This window comes from Scardinius erythrophthalmus (genome assembly GCF_964197995.2).
Source record: "Scardinius erythrophthalmus genome assembly, chromosome: 3".
NCBI lineage: Eukaryota > Metazoa > Chordata > Actinopteri > Cypriniformes > Leuciscidae > Scardinius > Scardinius erythrophthalmus.
The window spans coordinates 60,483,247-60,502,331 of NC_138223.1; the positions used below are offsets into that span (position 1 = coordinate 60,483,247).

A 19,085-nucleotide genomic window follows, 5' to 3' on the forward strand; every position below is an offset into this window, starting at 1 on the left:
GTTTACAGAGAGAGAGAGAGAGAGAGAGAGAGAGAGAGAGAGAGAGAGAGAGTGTGTGTACGGGTGTGTTTGAGTACCTCTGCACAAGCATACTGTGCGACGCTGAATTCACAGAGCCGACTGCCGTTGTAAGATGAGCTGAGAAACGCCAGCAGACCAGAGCTATAACACACACAGCCATGAGGATGACAGATATGCATCAAACTGCCAATCACAACACAGACACTCTAAATACAGCCAATCAGAACAGAGAAACTCTAAAACAGCCAATCAGAACACAGACACTCTAAAAACTCCCAATCACAACACAGACACTCTAAATACAGCTAATCAGAACACAGAAAGCCCTCAAACAGCCAATCAGAAGATAGATACGCCTCATTTTCCAGCTAACAAGGAATGTTAAAATTTAACTTTCGCATAACCAACAAAAAACAAGATTTAAAATGTTACTTTACTTAATGGTAATGGTGGCAACATGTTAGCAAATGAATAGCAAAATGAATGTATTTCTGTTAGCTGGGATGGCCAATCAGAACTTGGCCTGAAATTAATGATTATTTTGATAATCGATTAATCGGCTGTTTTCTTCTTCGGGTAATCAATTAATCTGCCGACTTTCTTAGGATAATCTATCAATCGATTAAAAGTAAGAGTTACAAAATAACTGAAGGGTTCTTGGAAGTGTTTTCACCTGTTGACACTGCTGCACACTGCCGTTTCTGAGGGAGAGAGTGAGAGAGAGAGAGAGAGAGAGAGAGAGAGAGAGAGAGAGAGAGAGAGAGAGAGAGAGAGAGAGAGAGAGAGAGAGAGAGAGAGAGAGAGAGAGAGAGAGAGAGAGAGAGAGAGAGAGAGAGAGAGAGAGAGAGAGAGTCGTCAGCTCACATTTTGCACAATTAAGGACAGAAATCTCAACTCAACTGGTTTAGAGAGGAATACTGACTGTTCACTGGTGTCACGCCACACTGGGAGAGACAGAAGAGACATGAGCATCAAAGGAGCTTAAATCATCAGCTTAAAACTAACCGTAACCAAAGCATCTTCAACACTCACCTCTCTGCTGGAGCTCACACAACCTGAGACAGAAGAACACACACTGATGAGCTTATATGAAGCACACTACTGTCCAACACACTCACATATGAGGGATCCCAGTTCAGGAGACTACGAGACTTCAAAACAAAGGGGAGTGTGTCTCACCCGGCGGGACTCGCTGCAGCAGAGCGGCTTTGCTCCTCAGAATCTCCGTCTCCAGATTCACAGACACGCGGACCATCAGGTGATCCAGACGGTGGAAACTAGCAGACAGACAGGCAGACAGACAGACAGACAGACAGGCAGACAGACAGACAGACAGACAGACAGACAGACAGACAGACAGACAGGCAGACAGACAGACAGACAGACGTGTGAGCGTGAGAGCGTGAGATTCAACACTGGAAACACACGCAGCATGCGACAGCTCACTCACATGATTTGGTACGACGCACAGGAGATGTTCCTCTGAAAGAAACCCGTCCACACATTAATGCTCGGACAGCAGTGAGAACGAGATGTAAAAGTGTGCTGGAAAACCCTTTTACCGTCTTTGATGACTCCACCATGAGGTGAAGCGTGGGGAGGATCCTCTGTTCCTGTGGAGAGGCGATCAGGTGATCAAACACGGCATTGATGACCACAGCTTTCTCTGGAAGACCAGGAACATCCTCAAACATCAGCCCAACCAACTGCTCTGGAGAGAGCGAGATCAGGCTGCTCAGCTGCACACAGAGGAGGAGAGTTAACACTCTTCTGCACTTACAAACATCTCCAGTCACATGTACTTGAGAAGAAAAACTGTATATGTTTCTTGTTCTGTTATGTTCTGGCCTCATAATGTTTAATCAAATCTCATGACTGGATCTTCCAGCGAAGCGTCAGTCCTGGTGACCTATGCAGGATTCTCCAATCACTGAGTGTGTTTAAGCTCCGCCCCCTGCAAGCTCACGCTCATCTGCATACACTGCTGAGTGCCACGCCCACATCTCAACATCCAATCAGCAACTGAGGCACAAAACTAAGTACCTGCCCTACAGATCTGGTGATACTTCCATTCACAAATGTAAACCTATACCTAAAAAATTATTAAATCTCAATATATTACTCAGTTTTGCTTCTCAAAAGGAAAACCGACACATTGCTGACAAACACAGTGATTGTGTTGTGCAGTGTCTTTGACTTTGCCTGTACCGGGTTGAACTGTGTGTTGAGCGAGATCAGCTGATTCAGAGGGACGATTGCAGAAAACTGGCCAAAGTTACGGATGAGCCACTGGGAGCTGTCGTTGGACACACACGCCGCACCTGAGCAAACACGCACACATGAACTCAAAGTCATCACATCACTGCAGAGTATCAATAATGAGCTAGTCTGAGCAGGACAGGGGAATGAAACACAAAGGAGAGGAGTGTGTGTTCTTCACCTGCTGTCTGTCGAGAGAGGAACGGCACGATGAAGTCCGTCACTGTGAGCTGTCGCTGAAGGTCATTCATATGGAGAAATCCTGCACTGAACGCCTCAACCCTTCATCACACACACACACACACACACACACACACATATGCATATGTCAATAACACTCCACAGACACAGATCCACCATAAACAGCAACGCTCTCATTGCAGCCTGTGCTGATCATAAGCTAGGTGTGTTGTGAGGAAGATCTGGTGTTTACACTGTCTGGAAGTTCTGACAGCTGAAGTTCTGGCTGCGCAGACACTGCAGGAACGGCCCCGAAGCGACCGGCAGGAACGGGCGGAGACGCTGGCCAAGCCAGAGCGCGACGCTGCCATCGTCCGGGAGTCTGTCCAGCCGCAGCTCGCGCAGAGCGTCCAGAAGAGCGGAGCCAGAGCTGCTGCTCCACCACGCCGGCTGAACACAGAGAACAGTGCAGCACACTTCATCACACTCACACCAGCAATCCCACAACTAACACTCATAATTCACATTATAGAATCCTATGATTTCTGTGATGTTCACAGTCATATCAGTTCAGGTGTGCAGGAAAGCACTGATGAAGTGAGTTGAGATTTAACTTTGTTAAGCATATCACGTTCCCAAAGCTTGAGCTAACGTTCTGGGAAGGTTCTCTCAGAGTTACCGTTCGTTCAGTTATCTGAGTTAATAATGTTCTCAAGGTGTTAGCACAAATACATTACTATACATCAATCATGGAAGTTCTGTGCTTGAAACATGTTAGTTGGACGTTCGTCTAATGTTTCTTAACCCTTGTGTGACCTTATAGACATTTTTATCTTTTTCAGTGTTTTTTTATATATATTTTTTAGGGCTGGGAATCGATTAAAAAAAATTAACTAATTACTTGCACAATTTGCTGTAATTAATTGCAATTAATTGCATTTCCTCCAAGCTTGTAATCATCAATAATTAAACTTAGAATCACCGGAAAAAAAGGAACAGAAAATAGCCCTATATTAAAATAATATTAAACATCAATATATCAATGTATTATTCTTTTTCAATAATCAATCAACAATCAATTTAAGATTTTTTTCCCAATTTTTTAACTAATTATAAAAATAAACTATAGTCCTAAAAAAGCTATTATTACCAGAGCATGTATGATTATCATTTACTCTCCCTCAAGTTGTTCCAAACCTTTATATCTTTCTTTCTTCTGCTGAACACAAAAGAAGATATTTTGAAGAAAGTCGGTAACCAAACGACTGATGGACCCCATTGATTCCATATAGGAAAAAAAATACTATGGAAGTCAATGGGGACCAGCAACTGTTTAATTACCAACCTTCTTTAAAATATCTTCTTTTGTGTTTAGCAGAAGAAAGAAAGTCATACAGGTTTGGAACAACTTGAGGGAGAGTAAATGACAGAATTTTCATTTTTGTGTGAACTATCCCTTTAACATTGTTTGTTGCCCAGCAATATCCTACTATACCAGCTCAGCAAACAGAAGTCTAAAGAGAAATTTCACCTTATTTGAGCGGACTTTGCTTTTCCAGTGCTCGGTACATGATTGAAGCGTTTGGGCCGTGAACGACAGAGCAGAACGCGCAGCGCAAACACGGAGTCGAACATTGAGCAGAGAGCGCAGCCGCCTACACCTATGGCCGACACACACACACACACACACACACACACACACACACACACACACACACACAGACACACACACAGACACACGGAACGGAGAGTGCGGCGGCGCACACGGAGCGGAAAAGACCCGCTCATGAAAGCTGCGCGAGAATGAAACCCGATGCACATATTTTCGGCTTTTCAATAGCAGCCGCAACAGGAAATCATTAAAACGAGGCAAAAAAAAAAGTGCTGCGTTAAATGCGTTATTTTTTTTTAACGCGTTAAACATTTCAAATTAATCGCACAGATTAACGCGTTAATTCCCCCAGCCCTAATATTTTTTTATCATTTTGCCGGCACAGGTCTGTATTTTGCAGCCAGGGCAGTCTAGCAACTCTCCATTGACCTTCAAGCTGCAAAAACCTAAATTGGGTCAGGCCAATCACGTCGTGTATAGAGTAGGCGGGGCGGGCTTAACATAATGACGACAGAGTTGCGACGGTTCCCTGCTACTTGAAAACAAAGAATGGCGGAGCTGCTGGAGAACAGTCTTTCGAATCGGCTTTAGCCGAGACTCTGGAGGACTTGGAGTTTAGTTTTTCTTTGAGAAAAGAGCAAAGAACGGCACTTAAGTCATTCTTAAAAAAAGGAAGATGTGTTCGTCGGTTTTGTCTTGCAAAACCGTGCAAAAGTTGAATCTATCAACTAGCTCCGCTGTTGGGAAAACACTCTGGTTGGTTGAAGCGCTGTCCTATTGCGTGTCCTATAGAGCCAATTGGATAAATTGTGCAGCTATGAATCATTTTCATAAACTTAAACCTCTATCAATTTTTTGTTTGTTTTACTTTTTAAACTTTTTACTTCAACAATAATTTGCCAAGGGTCTTCTTTAAAATGAGACCAAACTTAAGTCTGTGCTCCCAAGCTTCACGTTTTTATGACAGTTTTAGACATTGACATTTTCCCATGCTTCATGTGTTCAAGCTGTCTCGTACCCTATTAGAGAGCGTGAGGAGTGCGGCGTCCAGCAGCTGCGAGACTCTGGTCAGGAGGAGCTTCCAGCTCTCAGGTGACCCGGTGACATCAGCGGACAGGTCAGGTGACCCGGTGACATCAGCGGACAGGTGACAGTCCAGCACAGACACCAGCTGCTCCACACTGACATTCAGCACCTGGAGCACATCCGAACACAACTGTTCACACAACTGCCTCATGCCTGATCAGAGAGGTGCATTCTGGGACAGAGAGACTCATGTCTGATTACCGGGGTACACGCATATTCTGCGATACTGAAGTCACAAAGCCTCTTTGCAGCATCTCCGTTGTTCAGGAAGAGCTGTAATGCAGAACTGAGGACCGAGATGACACAATTAATCAAAGTCGAGGCGGGAAACAATAAAGCAGTCATTAAAACCTCACTCTACCTGTCCACTCCACGACACACTTGAGTCTCTGAAACACACAAACAGAGGAACACATCACATACACACATACACACAACACGTTCCTGCACACTCACACATGATCACGCACAGACAGAGATGAAGAGGAGTCGCTGACTACCGTTGTATGGAGTCAAAGGACACTGTGGAGGAAAAGACAAATACGGTGAGAAATGTACCAAACTAAATGATAGAAATCTGTAAACATAAAACGTGATTCACTTTAAATAACAGACACACCTCATCCACAACTGGGAGTAGAGAGCAACCTGTGGGAAAGGCAGAAACAGCATTAAGGCACACGGGGAACAGACATGATGGCTCAGAGAAGCACAGATGGCACGGCGCTGACCTGCTGGAGCCGAGAGACTGAGGTTATAAACGCTCGCCCAGATGACGGGCTCCAGATCGCCCACTGCTGATCTCAGGATGAGCTCGAGTCGCGTGAAGCTGATCATAACAGAGAAGAAGCAGCCATGAAGATCCGAACATTGATGTCTCGGCCTCTCTTGGTTATTGATAAACAAACACTTACATTATCTGGTTGGTTTGACAGCTGAGTGGACTCTAGAACAGAAAACCAGTGTGCATAAACACATTAAACTCATTTATTTCCAAGCAGCAATAACACGAAACATAAGATCGATAGCATAATAGGAAAGAAGAGCTATGACATTACAGTTCAATCAATCACAGAAAAGTGTTTGCAGAAAAACTTCTACTGTATGGACCGTGACTACTGTATGAACCTAGAAATGGCCAAAGACTTCCAGCCATAACTCTGAAACACTGCTCACCTTTGTGGAGTAAACATACAGGAGCTGGAGAACTTCAGGAAGTCCTCGATCCACAGGAGACACTAGAAGATGATCAAACACTCTGTTGATAACATCATTCTGTTGAAGGCCAGGAAGACCATCAACCATCAGTCCAGCCATCTGCACTGGAGACAGACTGTCCAGCGTCTCCAACTAAAGACACACAGAAGAACAAGAGGGCAAACATTAGAGGAAAAGTACAGATAACACTGATGATGTTCGTCAAGATTATTGTATTTATTCTTCTATCATGTTCTTTGATGAAGAAGTAAAGACATACCGGATCAAAGTGTGCGTTGATGGAAAGCAGATCTGTGAGAGACACAAACTGAGCGAACGAGCCAAAGTTCTTCAGCAGCCACTCAGTGCTGGTGTTGGCACTCGACAGACAGCCCGCATCTGACACACACACACACACACACACACACACACACACACACACACACAGTCACATCAGCTTCATGAACTCCAGAAGCTCAACATGAGGGACAGTCTGCCTCAGACCACTGCACACCTCCACCTCACCTGTTGCGTTTCTGAGGAAGGGCAAGATGAAGAACTCCACCATGTTCCTTCCTTGCGTCTCATTGATGAGCGGGAACTCTGCCAGACTGAGAAATGGTTGGAAATAATGTTGAACAAAGCATCTTATCAAGGATAGTCTTGAGCTATTGTTGAGGAACTGCTTTTCTTACATGTGCTGGTAAGTTTGGCAGCTGAGGTTTTTGCTGCTAGTGCACTGCAGTAGGGATGGAGACACGAGCGGCAGAAGCGGCTTCAGATATTGACCCAACAACATGCTGATGAACGTAACGTCACTCCATTGGTCAGGCCTGATGCGCTCCAGTCTCAGCTCCCCAATCACATCCAGCACTTGGGACACCACATCACCTCTGATTGGCTGAGACTGATGATGTCATGAGCAGGAATTATTGCCATATTCCCAGTCAGTCTTCCAAGTAACACTAGAGCAGAGTTGTACAAGGCGTATTTACCACATTTGCTGCCGTGCTGGAAAAGATGCTGAGGGCTCCATCGAGAACACTGTTTGTTTTGGTGAAGAGCAGCTTCCAGATCTCCTTGGAGTAACTGCTGCTGCTGGATAGCTGACACTTCAGAAGTCCAGCCAGGTTTTCAGCAGTGAAGCCTGTGAGCTACGAACACAAAGGACTTCATCAGTGGAGATCACAGTTCAGGAAATATCATGATGACTCCAGAAACTGCTGCACATTTGCTCTCTGGAGGGACGTAGATCCCCAGAAAGTCATCAATATCAGCTCAGTGTAAAAGAGTTTTCTGCTTGTCGTCTTCTTACCGGAGAGCAAGCGTACTGCAGCAGGTCGATACTACAGGGGGCGCTCACGAGACCAGCGGACAGCAGAGTCTCATTACTGTGGAAGACATTACACTTTCATGAACACTTCCAGTCTCATAGATGATGTCACAGTGTCAAAGTGGAGAAAAGAGTGTTTGCTCGTACCTGTTGACTCCTGAACAAACTCTGGTAGCTGTTAAATTCATCAGAAAACATTGATTAGTGCCACTGGATTTCATTAGGACTCAGAATAACACCATTGAATTACAATGTGACAGTCAAGAAGTCAAGTCAAGTCAAGTCAAGTCAAGTCAAGTCAAGTATATTTGTATAGCGCCTTTCACAATACAGTATCAAAGCAGCTTCACAGTATTAAATTAAAATACAACAAGGTTTGTTTCTAGTGGAATTTATTGATTGATAAAATAAAATTAAATATCCCCAAAATATCCCCAACTGAGCAAGCCAAAGGCAACAGTGGCAAGGAACCGAAAAACTCCATCAAGTGACCTAATGGAGAAAAAAAAACCTTGGGAGAACCCGGGCTCAATCGGAGGCCAGTTCTCCTCTGGCGTTTATTAACTAGAGGCCGGATTGTAGTTTGAACTGTAAGATTAAAAATATTATATGAATGCCTGGAGAAAAGATGCGTCTTTAATCTAGTTTTAAACTGGGAGAGCGAGTCTGAGCAACGAACAGTATCAGGAAGGCTATTCCAGAGTTTTGGAGCTAAATGTGAAAATGCTCTCCCTCCTTTGGTGGATCTGGATATCCTAGGTATGACCAAAAGCCTCGAATTTAGTGACCTTAAAGAGCGCGATGGATTATAGGGCGATAGAAGATCGGTTAAATAGACTGGAGCTAAGCCGTTTAGGGCTTTATAAGTCAGTAGCAATACCTTGTAATTAATACGTGACTTTATAGGTAACCAATGTAGTGATGATAAAATCGGTGTTATATGATCATATTTTCTTGATCTAGTAAGAACTCTAGCGGCGGCATTTTGGACTAACTGTAGCTTGTTTATTGAGGATGCAGGACAACAAGCTAATAAAGCATTACAGTAATCTAGTCTCGAGGTCATGAATGCATGAACTAACTTTTCTGCATCAGAAACAGATAGCATATTACGTAACTTAGCAATGTTTCTTAGGTGGAAAAAGGATGTTTTTGTAACATATGAAATATGATTTTCAAAAGACAGGTTGCAGTCTAGTATAACACCCAGGTCTTTTACTGTAGAGGATAAAGTAACAGGACATCCTACGATGTTAAAGTTGTATTGTGAGAGGTATTGTGGGTGTTTTTTTGAAACGATAAGTATTACCTCTGTCTTGTCTGGATTTAATAAAAGAAAATTACACATCATCCAATCTTTTATATCTTTAACACGCTCTGTCAATTTGGATAATTTAGCGTTTTCATCTGGCCGTGATGAAATATAGATTTGAGTGTCATCAGCATAACAATGGAAACTAATTCCATGTTTCCTTATAATATTTCCAAGTGGCAGCATATATATTGAGAATAACAGAGGGCCTAAAACAGATCCCTGCGGCACTCCATAGTTTACTGAAGTTATGATCGATCTTTCTCCATTTAAATATACAAAATGGTAGCGGTCAGATAAATACGATCTGAACCAGCTTAATGCTTGTCCTTGAACACCAGTATAATTTTGTAGCCGATCTAAGAGTATTGTGTGATCTATAGTATCGAACGCAGCACTAAGATCAAGTAAAACTAATATTGAGATACAGCCTTGGTCAGAAGCTAAAAGTAAATCATTTGTGATTTTAACGAGCGCAGTTTCAGTGCTATGATGCATTTGAAATGGGTCTATAATTTGCTAGATTATGTGGGTCTAATTGTGGTTTCTTAATGAGAGGTTTTATAACTGCCAGTTTAAATGTTCTTGGAACATAACCTAATGATAAAGATGAGTTAATAATATTGAGGAGAGGCTCTTCCACTACAAGTAACACTTCTTTTAATAGTTTAGTTGGTATAGGATCTAATAAACATGTTGTTGTTTTAGATAAAATGATAAGTTTATTTAACTCTTTTTGTTCTATAGCTGTAAAGCACTGTATGTCTTGATTGTGCCATCTTGTTCTTGATTTTCTCTTGTCTTGCAGCAGAATCATGACAGGCCCATGTTTCATGTGCAGCACATGGCCATTTGTTTGGTCATGTGCTTGCGTTGTCTCGTCATGTAACCCCGCCCCCTTGTTATCCTCGTTTTGTAATCATTACCGTATTAGTTTCACCTGTTGCCCTCATCATTAGCTTCCCTATTTAATCCCTCTTGTTTTCTGTCCTGTGTCGGTTCATTGTCAAACGTGTGTGTAACATTGCATGTTATACAGTCTTGTGAGTACATTGTCTGATTCCTGTTTATATGAAGAATTGTGAGTTTGTTTCCTGTCTAGTCAGTATTTAGTCTTTGTTTATAGTCTTGTCTTAGCCTAAGTGTTCTACCCTCAGTCCTGTTTTGCCCCCTCGTGGGTTTTGTTTTCTGTTTTGGGTAGTAATAAACCCTTGAAATGTCTGCAAATGGTCTGCAATTGGGTTCTCTCCTAAACCATGAAACTGTAATTGTTCTTGCGGGGTGATAATTGAGGCTGAATTATAAGGCGCGATTGAGGATTGAACGTTTACAATTGTGGTTCTGATGTTTTCTATTTTCTCAGTGAAGAACTTCATGAAATCATTACTACTAAACTGTAACGGGATGTGATGTCTATTTATTTGTTAGTCTAGCCACGGTGTTAAATAAAAACCTTGGATTGTTTTGGTTATTTTCTATTAGTTTGCGGAGATGCTCAGCCCTGGCCGCTTTTAGGGCCTTTTTATAACGTGACATACTGTCTTTCCACGCGATTCTAAAGACCTCTAAATTAGTTTGTTTCCATTTACGCTCTTAAATACGGGCTTCTCTCTTTAGAACATGCGTAGTATTGTTGTACCGTGGTGCTTTAATTTTCTCTCTGACCTTTTTTAATCTAATGGGTGCAACAATATCCAATGTTCTAGAGAAAATGGAGCTCATAGTGCTAGTTAGTTTGTCTAGTTCATCTGTTTGTTTGGGTTCACTGAGCAGCTGAGACAGATTAGATAAGCAATTTGAGAAATTATCTATGGTGAATGGAAGGATTGTTCTGCCTGATCGATAACGCGGCGCAGCATGATATATTACAGGAGTACGCAATATGCAAGTTAACATATAATGGTCAGTGACATCATCACTTTGTGGAATGATATCTATATCGGTTGGATCGGTTCCATGTGATATAATTAAATCGAGTGTATGATTAAATCGATGAGTCGGTCCGGTAATGTTTTGCTTGACCCCAAACGAGTTTAATAAATCTGTAAACGCAGCCCCTAGCGCATCATTTGAATTATCTACGTGGATATTAAAGTCTCCAACAATTAATGCTTTATCGAAATTAACTAATAGGTCTGAGAGAAAATCGGCAAACTCTTTTAGGATATCAGCGTAAGGCCCAGGCGGTCTATATACGGTAGCCAAGGCTAGAGATAATAGGGATGTTTTTCAAACATCTAAGAGCGTAACATTTAGTACAAGTACTTCAAATGAAATAAACTTATAACCCGTTTTCTGAGTAACATTGAGAATATCTCTATAGATTGTTGCAACACCGCCGCCACGACCATTCAGACGGGGCTCGTGCTTATAGGAGTATCCTGATGGAGTAGACTCATTTAGACCGAAATAATCATTTGGTTTAAGCCAGGTTTCAGTAAGGCAAAATACATCTATGCTATTATCTGTGACTATTTCATTTACAATAACTGCCTTAGGTGTGAGTGATCTAATGTTTAGAAGACCTAGCTTTAGAAATTGTTTTTGTTTACTAATAGCAACATTTTCTGTTTTAATAACTATTAGATTTTTCCTAGATCCTGCAGTAGATTTATTATTTGATCTCACTAAACGAGGAATAGACACAGTTTCTATGCAATGTTCTACACTAGTATTTATATCAGTTAAATTGGTGCAGCAGAGACTATGATTTGGACTTTTGGTAACTAGTCATCTAACGGTATTTAACATTTTGGAGATGTTATCTGACAGAAGATCCGATCCGAATCTACTTGGGTGTAAGCCATCAGCACGGTAAAGCCTAGGACGCTCCCAAAACAGATTCCAATTATTTACAAAGAGCAGTTTCTGCTCATTGCACCATGACGTTAACCATTCATTTAGCGTGAATAATCTACTAAACTTTTCATGACCTAGTCGGTACGTGGGAAGCGGTCCTGACACGATGATCGTTGTTTCGGGCGATGTGCTGCGTACCGTATCGATCAGATTCCTGAAGTCTTTCTTCAGAACTTCCGTCTGGCGCAGCCTGATGTCGTTCACTCCCGCGTGCAATACCAAAGTTCCGACGCGCTCGTCACCGTTCAGAATCTCGGGAACGCGAGCAGCGATTTCAGAAACACGAGCCCCAGGAGAGCAGTGACTGTGCACCTTACTTTTATTTAACGTAACGTGTACGTGTCGAATGATGGAATCGCCGATGATCAAAGCATCGCGTTCTGTTTCGCGGGAGGGGAGAAGCGGTTTAGTGTGGATAACTTGAAAACCGGGAGGGTCGGAGAGGGTCTTGGTCTAGACCTGACTCGCGTCTTCCGCTGCGGAAATATCCAGGCTTCGTGGTGGCGTGTTGGAGCCGGAGTGAACGAGAACATGGCTGATCGCGACCTTGGCGCTCGGGACCGATGTTGAGAAATGCACAGAGTAGACGAGGTCGGAGTCAGCGGGTTAGTAACATTAATCTCTGATTTGTGTGCATCGGCGCGCGATGTTTCAAGAGCTAACTGCCGGTCTATCAGCTCGGCCTGTCTTACTAAAAGGTCGTGGATCTGTTTCTCAACAGCTTCCAGCTCAGACTGTACCGCGTGCAGCTCAAATGTGTCCTCACCTGCACCAAAAGGTAGACTACTTACATCTGATATATTCGCCATTTTAACAGATGGACAGTAAGTTAAGTTAGCAACGACACCACCAGTGATGCTATCAATATTAATACAAATTTATGACTGAAGTCTTGGATATAATCCATCTTTTAAGTGGTACGGGTGTAGAGTAGACGCACGATAGGCGAAAAAATGTTTGTAAGTGAGTGTTGAGAAGACGCGTTCAGCCGTGATCCACGGACGTAACCTATAAGAGTATCCAGCGTTGGATCACTAACAGGCTTGAGACGCGTCTGCTCAACAGTCCGCGTTGTAACTATGAGGTTTGAGCAGTAGTGCTTCTCAGTGAGGAAAAGTAGAAAATGTTCGTTGTAAGTAAGTTTAAAGAGTAAAATCAAGAATTATAAATCAAATCGATGGAGCTCCAAAGAAAACAACGTGTTCAGACGCGACGAATGCGCAATCAAGAAGGTTAAGAAAAAGTAATAAGTTCACATAAGTAATAAGTAAAATAGTTTACTTTAGAAACAAACTTAGAGTATAGATGCACTTACCATTCACTGGAGTGATTACACACTGAAACAGATGAACACAGGAAAACAAGATAAAAGACTAAATGTAAATGAAAAATGTTTTATGTACTGTGTATCTTGTAGCTTTGTGAAGAGGATTTAAAGAGTGATTTAATGAAAGGAATCCTGTAGGACTGTAAGAGATTCAGAAGGAAACTTTTGTTAAAACAATCTCTTACTGTTGGAGCAGGTGGAGGTTCAGGAAGTGAGCAGTCTGTAAATAAGAGACACACATTTGATCATGAATTCCATCAGAAATACAGAGAAACATGCTGATCTTCCAGTGAAGTCAACAGTGAGAGATGATGAAGACACCAAGACTGAGAATCACCTGGCGCCGCTTTCTTCTTGAGTTCTCCAGTTGTGTGGAAGACCAGAGTCTGCATGTCTGACGGCAGGGAAGGTAGAGCCTGAAACAGCCTCTCAAAGCTGAGAAAGAAACACAGGATTAGAGGAGATTTCATCACAAGGGACACCAGAGACTCAAGAGCATGACAGGAGAGGCTCAAGTACACTTACATCAGTGTGAGGGAGCTGCACTGTATTACGGTCTGAGGAAACACAAACAGGCGTCAGTGCCTTCATCACATATCTGGTTCATCAAACTCTGACCACTGCGTATTTAACCTACAATCACATCTCAGTCTGTTGTTTGGGTTGCTCTGATTTAGGGCCGGGTGACTTGTGTGTAATATTTCATTTTCACAACATGTTTTCAAGAGTCTTTTGTCACCCGGAATTGTTTTAATAAGTCATTTTGAATGTCGCATTAGACTGTACGTCTCTCCCACAAAACCTCATTTTCATTTGTGGAAAAATAAAATAAGGTGTCTACCCTGAATAACGTCCGTTAGTTGAAAAAAATGCAAAAATTTTGCCTTAATGTATTCTGGGATTGTTTAACGAGACACATAATTCTGTTATAATATTGGACGAGTCCTCATAACTTTGCTGTCCACTGTTTGGAAATGACTTCGTCACAATCACACCCATGATGCCCAAAACTGCCTTCTGGATGGCCATCTCACTACGGTTTGAAGCAGAGCCATTGAAAACATCCCAGTGAGTTTTACCGTCTGTGAGAGTAAGAGCAGGTTTTGAAGAACATCAGGAAGTCCTCGATCCACAGGAGACTCTAGCAGATGATCAAACACTCTATTGATGATGACTTCTTTCTGTGGAAGACCAGGCAGATCTACAACCATCAGTCCAGCCATCTGCACTGGAGACAGATAGGCCAGCGTCTCCAACTAAAGACACACAGAAGAACAAGAGGGCAACACTGAGTGGAAAAGTCCTACAGACAACACTGATGATGTTGGAGGTTATTTAACCTTCTTGTGGTCTGTGTTTTTTGATTATATCACATGTGAAGATACATACGGGATCAAAGTGTGCGTTGATGGAGAGCAGTTCTGTGAGAGACACAAACTGAGCGAACGAGCCAAAGTTCTTCAGCAGCCACTCAGTGCTGGTGTTGGCACTCGACAGACAGCCCGCATCTGACACACACACACACACACACACACACACACACACACACACACACACACACACACACACACACACACACACACACACAGTCACATCAGCTTCATGAACTCCAGAAACTCAACATGAGGGACAGTCTGCCTCAGACCACTGCACACCTCCACCTCACCTGTTGCGTTTCTGAGGAAGGGCAAGATGAAGAACTCCACCATGTTCCTTCCTTGCGTCTCATTGATGAGCGGGAACTCTGCCAGACTGAGAAATGGTTGGAAATAATGTTGAACAAAGCATCTTATCAAGGATAGTCTTGAGCTATTGTTGAGGAACTGCTTTTCTTACATGTGCTGGTAAGTTTGGCAGCTGAGGTTTTTGCTGCTAGTGCACTGCAGTAGGGATGGAGACACGAGCGGCAGAAGCGGCTTCAGATATTGACCCAACAACATGCTGATGAACGTAACGTCACTCCATTGGTCAGGCCTGATGCGCTCCAGTCTCAGCTCCCCAATCACATCCAGCACTTGGGACACCACATCACCTCTGATTGGCTGAGACTGATGATGTCATGAGCAGGAATTATTGCCATATTCCCAGTCAGTCTTCCAAGTAACACTAGAGCAGAGTTGTACAAGGCGTATTTACCACATTTGCTGCCGTGCTGGAAAAGATGCTGAGGGCTCCATCGAGAACACTGTTTGTTTTGGTGAAGAGCAGCTTCCAGATCTCCTTGGAGTAACTGCTGCTGCTGGATAGCTGACACTTCAGAAGTCCAGCCAGGTTTTCAGCAGTGAAGCCTGTGAGCTACGAACACAAAGGACTTCATCAGTGGAGATCACAGTTCAGGAAATATCATGATGACTCCAGAAACTGCTGCACATTTGCTCTCTGGAGGGACGTGGATCCCCAGAAAGTCATCAATATCAGCTCAGTGTAAAAGAGTTTTCTGCTTGTCGTCTTCTTACCGGAGAGCAAGCGTACTGCAGCAGGTCGATACTACAGGGGGCGCTCACGAGACCAGCGGACAGCAGAGTCTCATTACTGTGGGGTAGGTAAACTTTCCTCATTAACTTGATTTACTTGACTGAGTTTTATTTTCATTTAGTAAAAAGTCTAAAATTAACACTACCTGCTGATTCCATCACAAATGTTTGTTTCTGTAAACGTAAAAGAAAAGGAAATTAAGAAAAACAGATAATAACATATGCATATTTTATAGTACTTTACAGCTCCATATTTCACTCACCATTGAATGGTGTTGAAATACACTGGAAAGGATATGACCACAAAACAATAGTAGATTATGAACAACTTTTCATGTTTGTAAAAAAAAAAAAAAACATGAGAAATAGACTTGTGTTTCTTACCGTAACAAGTGGAGGAAAGCAGCCTGTTAAAAACACAATAGTACAATTTCAAAAATGTTGTTTAGAAATAGGTGTGTCTGTGAATCCTAACTATTCTTTAGAAACTAAAATGTTGAAAAACCTCCTCAGATATTTAGTTAGTACGCCATTGTTTTTTTTTTTTAAATGTGTGCGTACCAGGAGGTGCCATCTTCTCCAGCTGATTCACGTCGTCCTTGATGGGTTGCATCATAAGTGGAGGAACCACAGCTTCCTGCAGTCTCTGAACTCTGAAAGAAAGAGCAATTATGTGAAACGGAAGCAGTTCAGAAACCGTGGAACATTAGCTTATGTGTATTACTCACATCTGCTGGTATGATGAGCACTCCAAACCCATCTGATATCAAAATAAAACATGAAACAACTCAACTTACTGCAAACCTTTTATACTGTATGTACTGCAATCTCTCCACAGACAGAGACAGTCTTACCTCGCCAGCGAGAATGATCAGATAACTGAGCATCTCAAGTAGACCACGGTCTTCAGGAGAAACCAAGATATGATCAAAGACCATGTTTATGGTGACGCTTTTCTCTGGGAGACCTGCAAAATCCTCAACTATCAGTTCAGCTGTCTGTCTGGGGGAAAGAGCCACCAGTGCATCTATCTGAAATACACAAAGAAAAGATTTCATTAACAGACAAGCATTGAAGTGCAGAGCATGCATAAAATCCAATTCATCAATCACACAGAGTTGAATCTCTGTTGCAGAAACATAATAAAACAAGTTGAAATATAGTAGCTGTTCTTGACAGTGGGAATGTGTGTAACTCACAGCGTTGAAGTCTTGGTTCAGCTGATACATTTCCCTCAATGTTGCAAACTGGGAAAATTTGCCAAGATTCAGAGTAACCCAGATGCTGCTGTTCTCAGCAGGGCAGCCACCTGGAAACATGTTGATAACATATTTTTATAGCTAAAGTGATAGACTGATGGATGAAAAGATAGATGGACGAATGGACAGACGTGCCTGAAACATTTTGTCGGCTCAGGAAGGAGAAGATGAAATACTTATAAACGTTCTGCGCTCCTTCCGACATCAGGAGCATGTTGTCACTGAGCTCTGAAATACTGAAAGTGATGAATGAAAGTCAGGTGAGAGTGGAGGTCAGTTAACAAGAGAGGTCTTCACATGAGATCAACGTTTAGAGGTGAGAATGCGTGCCGTGGACGTACAGTATCTGGAAGGTTTGGCAGCTGAACTCTTTGTGACTGAGGCACGTGAGATATTCTGGAGTCAGTGTGGAGAGCAGAGGCTTTAACTTGACCTGGAACCATAATCTAACAAACGACGCATCCTGCAAGTTGCTCATCGTGAAGGTGTCATCAACGATTTGGTCCAGGATGTCACTGAAGGGGGAACTCTGGGAACTGAAGTTCTAGGAGAGTGGCAAGAAGCAATATGCAAGCAGAAATTAGGCTTAAACAATGCTCCTCCTCAAGAGCACCGACTGGTTTATACAGCACTGATGTGAAATCTGTTGGTTCCTACAGTCATGGAGAGCTGCTGCAGTAGAGCGTTGAGGTTCTGGGAGAGATGCAGGACAACATTCAAGAGCGTCTCCTCGTTGAGCGTGAGGTTTGAGCGAGCTGCACAGTGCAGGACAGTGGCCACATGTTCCACCAAGTCAGTCAGCTTGAGAGACATATACACACATTGTGTGAGATTCAATATGAGAACATATTTTCATCCCAGCAGAGAAGATACTTGGAATAATAAATTCTTTCAGCTCACCCCACATGTTCTATTATCAATAACGACGCTGCAGATGTCCTGACTTTCATTCTGGGCTCCAGATCCCATCCCTGTCTCGATGTAGCTGAAAAAAAGACCCCAAACCACACCAGAAGAACATTCATTACTCTATGCGAGGTGTTTTGTGGATAACGGTGACAATTCTAGCATGGCAAACTCACAACTGGTTATGGAAGACAGCCGTGAGGTTGGGGTGGATTTCTATCTGGCTGTCAGGAAGGTATCGCCGGAGTATGGGAGAGACCACATGTGTGAACCAGTCGTTAACATCCATGGGGTCAAAAGTACCCAGGTCCACCTGCTGCTGCTGGGTGGTGTTCTGCTTGAAAGGAGCGGCGATCTCGGCGAGTGTCAGGTTTATCACGGCCTGCAAAAGTGTGGCGCTCCGCATGCCGCTCAAGTTTTGCTTCAGGAAGAGAGCAGATACAGACAGAAGAATTCCTCAAACTCAGGACATGGTGTTTAGGTTTGTAATGCTATAGTGTGTGTGTGTGGGTGTGTGTGTGTCGTTACCTGCTGTGTCAAGGACACAAATTCTCTCACAAAACTCCCGACAGGTCTAAATGCCGTCATGAAACCATTCACTGCCTGTAACCACACATCAGACGTTCTAAATTAATCATTCAATATCTCAATAGATAAGCATATTTGGGTGACTTTACTAGTGTTCTTAAAGTACTGCAACACATTTAGTCATCTACTACATCCATGAGACTGTGATTGATGTCTTTCTTGCCTGTCCCAGGGGGTCTTGCGGTGAAGAGGATGGAACAGTGCTCATATAATACGTGTTGCTGTTATTTGAGGTCCATGGATGCTCAGAGGGCATCAGAGAGGATAGCAAACTCTGATACACCAGGCCGAGGGAGCTGTCGGTCAAGCCGACCACCTCTGGGTGAAGGAGAAGCTCTGCCTTCTGTTCAGGACTCAAGAGGTGCAAAACCTCCAACTGGCAAGACAGGGAAGAACCTCAGAATATCTCCAGGCCATCAACATAGTATTGAAGTGAAACTGGGGCTGTCAAATGACCCTCAGATGCAGGAGGTGCAGTGTTCCTACCCCGCTGAAGAGCATGTTGATGGACGAGAAGTCTCGCACTTGAGCCACGACAGCGAACGAGCCAAAGTTTTTCATCAGCCAGTCTTCAGTGCTGTCCTCTGGATCTACACAACCTACAACAACATACAATCAAACATGGGCAAAACCTTCACAGAGCACACACAGCATGACCTGACGACCAACACT

The 19,085-nt window shown here is 43.1% G+C and overlaps 2 protein-coding genes across 2 annotated transcripts; both read right to left on the reverse strand.

The window, feature by feature from the left end:
• Window positions 1-2: 2 nt before the first annotated feature.
• Window positions 3-5,503, reverse strand: LOC308688003 (uncharacterized protein; the record flags this gene model as incomplete). Its single annotated transcript, XM_081360822.1, has 12 exons — window positions 3-162; window positions 695-722; window positions 944-965; window positions 1,054-1,076; window positions 1,201-1,298; window positions 1,472-1,503; window positions 1,584-1,760; window positions 2,230-2,342; window positions 2,462-2,562; window positions 2,714-2,910; window positions 5,091-5,267; window positions 5,360-5,503. The coding sequence occupies 12 exons, from the start codon at window positions 5,501-5,503 to the stop codon at window positions 3-5; spliced, it is 1,272 nt and encodes a 423-aa protein (XP_081216948.1).
• Window positions 2,781-18,669, reverse strand: LOC308688004 (uncharacterized protein; the record flags this gene model as incomplete). The annotated part of the gene is made up of 38 exons (XM_081360823.1): window positions 2,781-2,910; window positions 5,091-5,267; window positions 5,360-5,547; window positions 5,659-5,680; window positions 5,778-5,806; window positions 5,890-5,987; window positions 6,073-6,104; window positions 6,335-6,508; window positions 6,636-6,754; window positions 6,881-6,966; window positions 7,051-7,262; window positions 7,351-7,509; window positions 7,671-7,746; window positions 7,836-7,863; window positions 13,175-13,196; window positions 13,372-13,406; window positions 13,524-13,621; window positions 13,712-13,743; window positions 14,266-14,442; window positions 14,576-14,694; window positions 14,853-14,938; window positions 15,023-15,234; window positions 15,323-15,481; window positions 15,643-15,718; window positions 15,807-15,834; window positions 15,924-15,945; window positions 16,045-16,067; window positions 16,222-16,313; window positions 16,389-16,420; window positions 16,515-16,691; window positions 16,860-16,969; window positions 17,055-17,155; window positions 17,261-17,463; window positions 17,577-17,720; window positions 17,820-17,904; window positions 18,002-18,246; window positions 18,354-18,428; window positions 18,577-18,669. 36 exons carry the CDS (start codon window positions 18,667-18,669, stop codon window positions 5,516-5,518), a joined length of 3,513 nt encoding a protein of 1,170 aa, XP_081216949.1. The 3' UTR covers window positions 2,781-2,910; window positions 5,091-5,267; window positions 5,360-5,515.
• Between the last annotated feature and the right edge of the window lie 416 nt (window positions 18,670-19,085).